The 13,010-nt window shown below is 44.5% G+C and overlaps 1 protein-coding gene across 1 annotated transcript in view; it reads right to left on the reverse strand.

Annotated features, from left to right (window-relative positions):
• The window catches only part of NAV2 (neuron navigator 2), a 406,855-nt gene that overhangs the window by 47,581 nt on the left and 346,264 nt on the right, over positions 1-13,010 (reverse strand). Inside the window, exons 18-20 of the mRNA XM_036494526.2 lie at positions 11,723-11,883; positions 10,167-10,355; positions 671-723 (exon numbers count right to left, since the gene is read on the reverse strand). Coding sequence (XP_036350419.2) covers positions 671-723; positions 10,167-10,355; positions 11,723-11,883 — 403 coding nt within the window. The remainder of the gene's footprint in view (positions 1-670; positions 724-10,166; positions 10,356-11,722; positions 11,884-13,010) is intronic.

The following is a 13,010-nucleotide window of genomic DNA, read 5'->3' on the forward strand; positions in this document are numbered from 1 at the left end:
TTTATTTCAAACTTTATACTTGGAAAACTATCTGCTAAACTCTTCCATGAACTAGAAATACAGAAAAGTCTTTGTCCTCAAAGAATTTGTATCATACTGAAACACCATCTTTATCATGTTTCATCTGTATTACACGTCTATAAGGCAGGGACCATGCTTTCTACTTTACTGATACAGAAACTGAGGCAGAGAGAGAATCAGTATATTGGTTAAGATCTTTGCTTTCCCAGGCTGCCAGCAGGTGGTCAAGTTTCCCATACATTTTGAATGGTTGCTTTTCTTTTTTTTTTTAAAGATTTATTTTATTTTCATTACAAAGACAGATATACTGAGAGGAGGAGAGATAGAGAGGAAGTGGAGCTGCCGGGATTAGAACCAGCAGCCATATGGGATCAAGGCGAGGACCTTAGCCACTAGGCCACACCACCAAGCCCTGAATGGTTGCTTTTTAAAGCACAATGTCTCTTTAACAAGGCTGTCAGTTAGTGATTGATTGGTTGGTACTTTATAATTAATAGCTGTTTGTGAATTTCAGATTTGTCCCAGTTTATTGATCATCATATAATGGAAATGGTCTCTACAAGACATGCTTATATTTCACTCTTGACATTTTTGATAAAAGAACCCCGGCACTCATGATCAAACCCAAACAGCATCGATTTATACTCACCGTAGAGTAAATGGATGACGTGCTGGAAACCAAGGAGAGTGAGGACCCATGGACTATTGGAATAAAAAAAGAGAAAAGGTGAGTTGTGGGTCTGGCACAATGGCTCAATTGACTAATTCTTTCCCATATGGGTACCAGTTTGTGTGTTCACTGTTCCCAGACACTTCCCATCCAGCTCACTAGTTGTGACTTGGGAAAACAACAGAAGGGCAGCGCCAAAGCCTTGGGACTCTGCACCTGTGTGGCAGATCTCGAAGAAACTCCTGGATTCTGGCTTCTAATTGGTTTAGTTCTGGCCACTGCAGGCACTTGGGGAGTGAAATAGCAAATGGAAGATATTTCTGTCTCTCCTCCTTTTGATAAAACTGCCTTTCTAATAGGAGTAAATAAGACTTTTTTTAAAAAGTGAGCTTAGGGCCCGGCGGTGTGGCCTAGCGGCTAAAGTCCTCGCCTTCAATGCCCCGGGATCCCATATGGGCACCGGTTCTAATCCCAGCAGCTCCACTTCCCATCCAGCTCCCTGCTTGTGGCCTGGGAAAGCAGTTGAGGATGGCCCAAGGCTTTGGGACCCTGCACCCGCGTGGGAGACCAGGAAGAGGTTCCAGGTTCCTGGCTTCGGATTGGCGCGCACCGGCCCGTTGCGGCTCACTTGGGGAGTGAATCATTGGATGGAAGATCTTCCTCTCTGTCTTTCCTCCTCTGTGTATATCTGGCTGTAATAAAATGAATAAATCTTTAAAAAAAAGTGAGCTTATTCATTTAGGGTGGAGGGGTCCAAGGTTAGAAACCAATAGAGCACCACTATGCTCAAAATGATTCAATTTTGGGCCCGGCGGCGTGGTCTAGCGGCTAAGTCCTCGCCTTCAACACACCGGATTCCATATGGGCACCGGTTTTAATCCCGGCAGCTCCACTTCCCATCCAGCTCCCTGCTTGTGGCCTGGGAAAGCAGTTGAGGACGGCCCAAAGCTTTGGGACCCTGCACCCGTGTGGGAGACCTGGAGGAGGTTCCTGGTTCCCAGCATCGGATTGGTGTGCACCGGCCCGTTGCGGCTCACTTGGGGAGTGAAACATCGGATGGAAGATCTTCCTCTGTGTTTCTCCTCCTCTCTGTATATCCGGCTTTCCAATAATAATAAATCTTTAAAAAAAATGATTCAATTTTACCTGGACCCATTTTCTTGGTTTGGTGATAGCTCAGTTGCAAATAAGAAATAATACCCTAAGAAAGTTCATTTAGTTAAAAAAAGCCATATTTTTCCTGCTTTCTAAACTCCTTTTTCCTATCTATCAATATTAACAGAAAAGTTTTCAAATGGAGTGAGGTATTAAGAAGCATATTCATTGCCTTAAACTGCAATGACCTACAACTCTACCATGCAAGGATAGCTGAGTGATTGTTCCTACCTCTCTAGTCTTTCCTAATATATTTGTTTAGAGTTGAGATGGTACTGCTTGCAGATTTCACACCCTGTGAGCATCTGCCACTTTGATATGCAAAAAGATGGACTGCTCTGAATCTTGAGAAGCCGCTGGCCATTTAGATCATTCTAGATGACCATGCAGAAGGGCATCTATTGAGAAAACATACGCTGGGGGTTCCATGTTGTGGATAAAGTCACTGACTCTGGTGTCAACATCCAACATGGGTGCCAATTTGGCTACTCCATTTCCAATCTAGCTCACTGCTTGTGGCCTGGGAAAGTATCAGAGGATAGCTCAAGTGCTTGGGCCCCTGCATCCATTAGGAGACCCGGAAGAAGCAACTAGGTCCTGGCTTCAGACCAGACCAGCTCTGGCAGTTGCAATCATTTACAGATAGAACCAGTGGATAGAAGATCTCTCCCTTCTCTCTCTTCATAACCCTTCCTTTCAAAAACAAAACAACACAAAATACCATAACATACCCTGAGACCATACTGTGGTGAAGCAAATTAAGCTGCCTACGGGGATACTGGCAACCCATGAGTACCAGTTGCAGTTCTGGCTGTTCTACTTCTTATCCAAATCCCTTCTAATGAGAATCTGCAAAGCAGTGAAAGATGGCCCAAACACTTGAGGCTCTAACACTTATGTGGAAGACCAGGTGGAGCTTCAGGCTCATGCCTTTGGCCTGGCCCAGCCCAAGCCATTACAGCCATCTGGAGTCAACTAGTGGGTGGACAATCTCGCAAGATCTCTCCCTGATTGTTTCTCTCTCTGTAAGTCTGACTTGAAGCAGATAAGAGAAAGAGGAGAGGAGAGGAGAGGAGAGGAGAGGAGAGGAGAGGAGAGGAGAGGAGAGGAGAGGAGAGGAGAAGAGGAGGAGGAAAGAAAACAAAAAAAAAAAAGAGAGAGAAATTTCACATAACCACAGAAATACACAGATTCTTCATTTGATCTCTATATTATCTACAAAGAAATTAGCAGGTGCCATCTGCCTCTACTTCAGGCTGGAACCTTTTGTTTTTTAAGATTTTTTTTAAATTTAAAAGGCAGATATACAGAGAGGAGGATATTTCACTCCCCAAGTGGCTACAACAACTGGTACTGAGCCAATCTGATGCCAGGAGCCAGGAGCTTCCTATGAGTCTCCCACATAGGTGCAGGGTCCCAAGCCTTTGAGCCATCCTCCACTGCTTTCCCAGGCCAAGAACAGGGAGCTGGATGGGGAAGTGGGGCTGCTGGGATTAGAACTGACACCAACACCCATATGGGATCCCGAAGCGTGTAAGGCAAGGACTTTAGCTACTAGGTTACCATGCTGGGCCCTCGGGTTCGTAACCATGACTGGGCTCCTTTAGCAATCCTGCCTTGCCAACAAGTAGAAATATTTTATTGTGTGCTCTATTTTTTTTTTAATTTACTTGCTTTTATCTGAAAGGCAAAGTTAGAAAGATGAGAGACAGATCTTTCATCCACTAGTTCACTCCCCAGATGGCAGCAACTGCTGGAACTGGGTCGGTCTGAAGCCAGGACCCAAGAGTTTCTACTGGGTCTCCGTTGTGGGCATGGGAGCCAAAGCTGATCCGCCAACCTCCACTGACTTTAGTAGGTCATTAGCAGGGAGCTAAATTCCACAGCTGGGATTTAACCAGCACACATATGGGATGCTGGCGCCACAACAGAGGCTTAACTTGCTACATCATGGTGCTGGCCCATATCCATTCAAATTTCTAAATGGAGTTTTCCAGTACTAGGTATTTGGCTGCCTTCTATTGGGAACCAGGTTTTTTTGGCAACCTCCTGATATCTTGTTAAAAGACAGAAATACTGCTGTGCTGACTGTAGGCCTGTTAGCTGGGCACAGATTTACTGATGCTGAGTGCAATGGCTCTACTCCCACACTATGCTGTATCCTGCAGCCTGAAAGTGGGAGGCTGCAGAAGAGCTTCTGACATGTCCTCAATGGCATTTGTCTGACACACAAGAAGTGAACTCATGCCTGGATAAGCCGTAGGCTGGAGCTACCTGCCAACAAGGTGTCTGATGAGCAACTCACCCTAACACTCAGGTACCTCTCCACTGTCTTTCAACCCACTTTGCCTGCCTTTCCCCTCCTCCTTTACACATTCCTAACACTGAATCCTGCACTTCTCTCCCAGGCATGCTCTAGGAGTTTCTCTTGTAGCCTTTGCCCACACAGTTCTCTTTGCCTAGGACAAATCCAGATACCACCTGTCCAAATCACTCCATCTTTTTGGGGAGCTTTCTTCATCCTCTGACTGCCACGTGAACGGGCTTTCTCTTCCCAAGGCCCCCCTTCTCCCTTTTAGGGCTTCCTCCTTCATTTAAGAGCTTCCCCATGAAGTTTCTGGACAGTTATTTCAGCCTGCCTCTCTCAGAGTAGCTATCTGCTGCTCTGAGGCTGTCCCTACTTATTTGCTACATAGTCAACCCTTGATAATAATGACCTGAATTCTAGATCTTCTCTTGCTTTCATCCTCCATCCATGATCAATCTGACTCATGCTCCATGAAGAATCAAGTTAAAAGGCTGGGGTTTATGGTGCAGTGGGTTAAGTCACCTGCAATGCTGGCATCCCATAAAGGAGTACTGATTCAAGTCACAGCTGCTTGGCCTCTGATCCACCTTCCTGCTAACGCTCCTAGGAAGGCAGTGAATGATGGCAAAAGTACTTAGGTCCTTGCCACACACATGAGATACCCACAAAGAGTCCCTGGTACTAGACTGGCTCAGGCCTGGCTGCTGCGGCCATCTGGGAAGTAAATCAGCAGATAGAACTCCCTCTAGTTCTCCCTCTTTCTCTCTTTGTCACTCTTCCTTTAAACTAAATAAACAAATCAATCTTTCAAAAACTCAGTTTTACATGCTAATGAACAACAATGGCTTTCAGTTCTATTATGTCAACAATGCCTCATCTAGCTGCTTCATGTTCCAAAAGAACAAGCTCCTTTAGCACCATGTCTCAAATGGTGGTGAGGAGACTACACTGGAGGCCAAGTTGGATGAAGAGAGATGGTTCACGTGTCAGTCATAGCTGCATGACTGCCCAGTCCAGAGGCCTGCATAATCTGCTGGATTGCTACATCTCATTTACATAAACATCCTGACCCAGCTTCTGCTATAACTCAACCCAACGTGGGCAGAGAAGAGTACATTTGGCAGGCTTAGGCTAGAAGCAATTAATTTATCTGTAATGACTCCCCTCCCTTCATAAATAGCAACAACAAAGCTGTGGTACAAAGAAAGAAATGACTTGACTTCCAGCATCAACCCTAAATTGAATGTGGCTTGCCCGAACCGCTGCCATTGGCTCTCCTTCAAGTGAACTGAGCCAAGTCGGAGCTTACGTTATGTGGCATGGATACTTCCAGGCAATAAAATGCTCATGAGAGTTGAACAACTACAATGTCATGCCATTTTCCTCCCTATTCCTGTACCTCTGAAACCCTACAGGCATAATAAGAAACCAAGGAGAGCCGAATTATCTTGGCGACTGCAGCCACCTCAGTCACTGAGGAACTGGAAACACAGCAGAAGTTCAACAACTGGCTGAAGGCCACACAGCAGTCTAAGAACAAGGTGTGCTGACCATTGTGCTTGAGGATGCTCTGCCTTTGGTTGATGTTCCCAAGTTAGTTGTTTTTATTTTTTTCCTCTTTGTGTCTTTTAGGATGATTTCCTTCTCCCCCGCCCCATGAAATCATCAAATGGACATTAGCCAGAACTGCAGTTTGAGAAGAAAAATGCTTCAGTGTGGGTGAAACCACTAGAGTGAATGAAGCAAGCACACATCTGTGATGTCACATCCAGGCATTCCCTAGACTACCACACATGTATAGCTTCCTGTTAACTAAAGCACTTTCCACTTGTACTATGGAACTGCTGCTTGAAGTGATCTTCATCATCAGAGAATTTATATATCATAAAACTAGACTAAGCAGGAGTTTACAGCCTTGCTTAGCAGTGAGTTGATGCAGACTGGTTAAATGAGGGGCAGGTTCAGTGCAGTGGTTAAGACACTGGTTGGAATGCCCACATTCCGTACTAGACTGCCAAGGTTCGTGTCCCACTGCAAATCCTAACTCTAGCTTTCTGCTAATGTGCTCCCTGGGAGGCAGCAAGTAATGACTTCAGTAGCTGAGCCCCTTCCTCCTCTGTGAGAGCCCTGGATAGAGTTCTTGGCTCCCAGGCATTTGGGAGAGTGAGCCAACAGATTCAACGGCATGTTTGAAATAAATAATAAACATTTAAAAAAATTAAATAACACTATTTAAGTGATGTGTTCAAGCACACCCAACAAGGCAAGTGCAGAGGGAATGTGAATCTCTGCAGTGCACTCTAGTGCATGTGGAGCAGCCCAAAGCTAGGGAAATGGAGAACCTCTTCTCATGACTAACAGACCACCATGCCTCTCAACCAGCCAATGATACAAACAAATAAAAGACCAGAGCTAGACTCAGAGAGCTTCAAACACCCAGTTGAGGCACCTGTCGAAACAGCACCGACAGAAGGACTGAGCACTGGGAAACCAGATGTCAAGGATCCAGTTTTAGTTGCATGAAGTCTCAAGTTGCTTCAGCCTTTTTGGAACGAAACACAGATGGGGACAATAATGGCTTCTGGAGAGGGAGATGCACTATAATCTTACAATCAAACTGACAACTGCTGTTGAGTACACAAGAAAGCCCTTTCAAAGTAATTTGCTACATACTTTCCAGGATTTGTCTCTGCTAATCTTCACATCAATCCGCAGAAGCAGCCATGATCACTCCCCACATTTTAGTGAACAGGAAGCAGGCTGAGCCAGGTCAAGTTCCTTATGTAAGGTCATGTTGCTAATAGGGCAGGGGCCAGGACTCAGCTCATGACTTACCTCAGAGACTAGAAACACAGGGAAGTAGCAACACAAGATTTCTTCATTAATGAGATGCTCTACCCTGCAAATTTCCTATAAACTGACAAGTCAGGGGTTTCTGAGTTGGAGAATGAACCAGCTCTTAGTCACGGCTGATTAAGTCGCGGAGTATTTTTTTTTCTCTAAGAACACTCATTTTCAAAATGCCTCAAGCACCCCCTAAGTGTGTGCTATTAAAGTTGACTACAAGATGGCATCAGTGCATCCGATGGGACTCCATTTACCTGAAATAACTCTGAATCTGTGCATCTGGGCCATGACTGTACCTAATTTACATACTGATGATTCCTATTCCCCTCAAAATGGAAAGTGCTGATTAAATGGCACAATAATCCTCATACAAATCCTTATGTTAATTCTCCCCAGTGTTCTGCCCTGCTTTATGGACTGTGATACACCTGACTGGCTCTTTGGTTCTCTTTAGCCCAAATGTGAGATAAGAAATTTTCCCCAAGTGTTCCTGCAGCAATGGCTTATATATTTCAAATAAAAAACCCAAGTCCTTATGCAAAGGAATTAGAGGCATCAAATTATCCAAACCCCACTTCATTTTTTAACGCGATAGCATTAGAAAAAAATAAAAACAACCTGATGCCAAATTTCCCAGATGAAAATGCTACATGTTCAGGGTATGTGAAAATGATCCCTGTCCCCTTCCCCAAAGCTTGACTTTTACCTCTGCGCTTCAGCTCTTTGTCATTATGAGTCATTAGGTATGCAGAAGTCTAGACACCACTTGTGGGCAAGTAGTTTTTATCAATGTCACTGTGACAACCCAGATTTTCCACAGTTGGACTGCCTGACACCTTGATTCCAGACGGTATAAATAAGAGCTATCTGATGATGATACTGCAAAAGTCCCGGACCTTAAAGAAGCAAAGTATGCTTGTCTGGACAAGTTTCCGTGCTGAATATGGTTCACTCAGGTGTATGCTTGGTAGAGAAGAACACAGCACAGGATGAACTCTGCAGCTGAGTGATCATCAAGGAGCTTGAACATGTTCCTTGATCGTGCTGGACTAGCACCTTGACTTGAAGAAGATTCAAGACAAATTACCAGCTCTTTCACCTCAGGTCAATACTTTCTACACTGACACGGCTCTGTGCAGCTTCGCCATTGATTTCTCACTCTCAAATCTTGAAAAACACAGCCAAGAATACAGGCTCCTTTGTGCCTTAATCCACTGTCCCAGGAGGTTCCAAGTGTGGCTTCACAAACATGCATCTGCTCCCTGGATGTCACTGAATGCAGAGGATCCATAATCAGTGGAAGAACATTAAGTTAAGAATGGGGCAATTGCTGTGTAACTGAATTCTTTAAACGGTGGTGAAAAATAGCTCTAGGCAAAAGCAGATGCTTCTATCTTATACCTCTCTTCTTTTAACTGGAGATTTCCTAAACAATCATGAATTCCTTGTTTTTTTCCAAACAACCAGGAGCAGAGTGGATCTATTTCCCCAGTCTTGCAGAAACTGGTAACAGACAATGCCTATGTCTTGCCCCTGCCTTGTTACAGGTGAAAAAGGCACAATCAGATGGCTCTCATCTTGGGTTTCACTTGTGCCCAAAGTGCCCGTCCTCTGGCTGGGGACTTTGAGTTGTTCACGCTGAAGCTTGGTCTACATACTATGACATGTGATAACATGCTTGCATGGACATTTATATGTTAGATTTTTCTCTATTCTCATACTTCAGGAGCTAACTACTGTTATTATTCCTATTAAACCAGTGAACACGAAAAAAAAAAAAAAGAAGATAAAGAAAACCTGAGGCACAGAGAGGTAAAGCAGCTTGCAAACCTAAGAAATAGTGGGTGCTGCAGGGTGCTGGGTTAAGCCATTTTTTGAAACACCTATATCCCATACTGGAGTGCCTGGGAATCAACTCTTACCCTCTGCTTCCAATCTGGCTTCCTGTTATTGCACATGGCAGGTAGCAGATAATGGCTCAAGTTCTTGCATCCCTGCCACCCACAGGGGAGAGCCATATGAAGTTTCAGGCTCCTGACTTTGGCCTAACTCAGTTTTGGATGATGTGGGCATTTGGATAGGAAACCAATAGATGGGCACTGTCTTGTTCTTTCTATCTTAATCTTTCAAGATGTCAAATAATTAGATAATAATAATTAATAATTAAATAATAATTAATAATCAAACATGAGAAATTTATGAAGTAATGGGCCTGCAACTCAACTTCTAGTAATATGAGGCCATAATCTTGATCATTAGTGAATAAGTGCTACCTCTAAAGCAAAGGCAAGCATAAATGAGCTGAAAAGATAGGTGACAAAGTTGTTCACAGAAATAGTCTCCCACAATTCTGATGAAAATGAACACAAACCATTCGGTCAATAATCAAAAAAGAAACTAATAAAATAAACTTTAAAAACTGGTGCTCGAAGGGCTGGTACTGTGACACAGCAGAGTAAGCTGCTGCCTGGGATGAACACATCTCATAATTCAGCTTCCTGCTAATACATCCTCCAAGGCAGCAGATGATAGCTCAAGTGTTTGGGCTCCAACCTCCTACAAAGGAGAGCTGGACACAGTTTTAGGCTTCTGGCTTCAGCCTGACTCAGCGCTAGTTGCTGCGGGAATTTAAGGAGTGAAACAATGGACAGACAGTCTATTTTGTGTGTGTGTGTGTGTTCAAGGAGATGAAAACAAATGAGCAATATTGAAAAGAAAAGAGAGCAAGTTTAACAAAATAATAGTGCTTGAGAAGAGTTCTGGCACAGGCACACCTTTTCAGGCCTTTAAGCTATGCGGGTGGATGTGCCGGCACAGGGAAATTAACCCTCCCGTGACATGCCCTGCCAAGATGATGCACTGATGGCTGAGCCTCAAGACACAAATGCAAGCCACGAAGCTGTGGCTCAAGTCCAAGAGAGACGCCCAGAACACAGCTCAGTCCGTGCTAAGAGTCATCAGCTTTTTTTCAGCAGCTCTTCCCTACAGTCCTACAAGGTGAATTCAGGGTCAGAGCTCACTAACCAAAGTTCCTTCTCCCTAACCCCTAAAGGAGGTCGGGGTAATAAAAGTGTTTCCAGGTGGACTCTCAGATCAACCAAGAGAACCTAACGTACAAGACCATTAACAAGGCATAGTCACCTGGTAGGTGGCGCATCTCCTTACCTTCTTCAAACCCATCCCGGAATGAGCCTGAACGGCTCATGGTTCTGCTCTTCTCATCCAAAGACATGGAACTATTCCGGAAGCGACTATCAGTGTATGGGTCGTACTGCCCGTCAGCATTGGAGAGGCTGTGGGTCCTCAGCATGGTTGGGTTCGACAAGCTCATCTGGGTGACAGTGGTGGGACTTGCTGGAATGACAGCAATAGAATCAGAAGGCTGGAAATCCAAAACTGTGCAACAATCCCAGATGAGGACAGAGAAGTTGCCTATCATCAAGTCGTACGTGTTTCTGCCAGCTTCTCCGGCTTTTCTACTTCCTAAAAGGTTTGTCACATCAGCGTTTGAGTTATACACTTTGAGCTAAAAATAAGGGAGGAAAGGCAGGTCAGTTCCAAAGGCAGGCTCTGGGCCTTGCCTTCCTAAGTTGACACGTTCAGACAAGCCAGGGTCCCCTTCCAGGCATAAGCTAATTACTCCCTGGGCTCATCTGGAACAAGCCTCTCTAAAGCCAAAAGCCCAAAATAGTCCAATGAAGCTTTTGATCAGATGGGAAACATTTGTGCATGACACAAATCTCCTGCCTCAAAGAATTACGGCTGTAAAAGAACAGTATCAGCCTGGGTTGCACTACCTCAACTGGCAATCCCTCACAAAGATTTACCAAGAGCTTCAACGCATAGGAAGTTTTACCCTAGCTAACAGGAGCCTTCTCATAAAAAAAATTCTGCTTGTTTTTAGTAAAGTACAATATTTTCAGGGGTGTCATGTCATTGACCAAAAAAGCAAGGTTAAACCTTACCCGATTATAAGCAGCACCTATCCTTAAAGGCTAAATTCCCAATGTGCAATATTCAGGAAGAGCTGGCTCTCCAAAGAGCTAGCAGAGATTGGAAAAGATCTTCCCCTTCTGAGGCTCCCCTCCCTTCCTGCCACCTTCATGTAAACTCTGCCAACAATTCCAGCCAGCATTCATCTTTTCATTTTGCATATAACACTTCCTATCTGATCATATCCCATTTTTACAGTTTCCTATAAAGCTTTGGATCACTGCCTTTTACCCTATTTCATGAACCTGTGGGAGTCTGTTTCTCTGAAAAGAATCCCAACACGCCTGCAGAGACTGCTCCATATTGCTCCCCCAGGCAAAGTACTATGTCACAAGCAAGCACTTATAAGACTAGCTGTTCAATCAAAACTGACCTTGAATTCCAACTTAATAAAGTAATGAGAATGACCAGACACAAGATCCATTGCAAAACTCACTTCTGCAGAGGTCTGGGAATCCATCAGTCTCAGGAATGGGACAATTTGCTACAACTCTTTTCCATGTCAACAATAGAAAGAAAATGATTGATCAGTGTACCACACATGTTCCTACATTCTCTATTTCTTTCATTTTACCTCTCTTGTAACTAGTTGAGATTGTGGAGAGCTGACCAAGTAGGAGAGGGATATGACTACATATGTATGAATAACCACCAACTTACTTCCAAACACAAAGCCACCTCTGTGCCACGGAGCTCATCAGCACAGCTGATGACTAGGGGCTACTCACCAAGCTGGGAAAAGTTGAATCTCGTTCCAGAGGGAGAAGTTACACTGGAGCCAGAGGAGAAAGGGGAATTGGCAGCGGTGTCCTGCAGGCCTCCAGCAGAGTGAGACCGTAACCATTCTTTTGCGTCTTCTTGCGTGCGAAGCTGGGAGGCGGGAGCATACCTGGACAGACAGGAATCAAGCTGCAATCGGCTGCACACAACACATGCAAATGAAGTCTGTGGAGCTGACAACAGACATAAAAATATGCATCCAAAATGATTTTTAAAAAATCAGATATATGAACATCCTAACACTTAGGAACCTTCTCCAATCTTTTCTGCAACTTGGCTGTGTTGGGGGAAAGGACAATTCCTTTCAGTTTGGAGGGAATATGCAAAGGGAGAAAGACTGGTAAATGCTCAAAACAGCCGTCACAGGGCGTTCCTGTAACATGTTGATTCACGACAGCGTTATGTCAAACCCCCATCTTGACAGGGCTGGGACAGCACAAAGGGCTGCTATTGGAGCTCTGAGGACGTTTTAATTAGGGAACTCATGGCATCTGCATTCTACAGCTCAGGAGAGTGGCCATGATTACAGTGTATTCGAAAGCACACCTGCAGAGGGAAGTTCAGGGGTCTGGAGACTTGGAGCATTTGCTACAACCCACACGCTCCATTAGAGAAGCCCTCAGTCACTGCGACTCACACAAGACAGGCTTCAGAAGTCAGCTGGTCAGTCTCTCCATTCATTCCTAAACGTATCTGAAAGCGATTTATTGTTAGGAGTCTTTAGGGGCATTTTCTCTCTCTGAAGCTTTAGACCCACTCAGCAACACCAACGTTATCATCCCATTTCACACTCAGGGAAGGTATGGAACTCGCCCTGGGTCACAGAGCTAAGATCGTCACTTGGGCTTGTCTAATTCCCAAATCCTTGATTTTTTTTTATTATGCCCACAGGCAGCATCTGGAGTTTCTGTGATGCCCATGTGGCCAGGCACCCATGGATGTAGGTATTCGTCAGTGGATACTGGTCAGTGTCCTGTTACTGGACGTGTATGGTATGCATGCAGTGTGAGGGCTGGACCAGAGCGTTCCAGAGAGGCAGCACAGAAAGGCCTCTCCCTTCTTGTTTCACTGTGCTTGATGACCCTAAAACTTTATAATCACAGCAGTGACCGGGAAAGAGCCACTCACATAGTATTCTTCTGATTTTTTTAAAAATCTTTTTTTTTTAAAAAAAAACATGTTATATTTACATTGGAAAGGCAGATTTACAGAGAGAAGGGGAGAGGGAAGAGAGAG

Source organism: Ochotona princeps, chromosome 4, assembly GCF_030435755.1.
Source record: "Ochotona princeps isolate mOchPri1 chromosome 4, mOchPri1.hap1, whole genome shotgun sequence".
NCBI lineage: Eukaryota > Metazoa > Chordata > Mammalia > Lagomorpha > Ochotonidae > Ochotona > Ochotona princeps.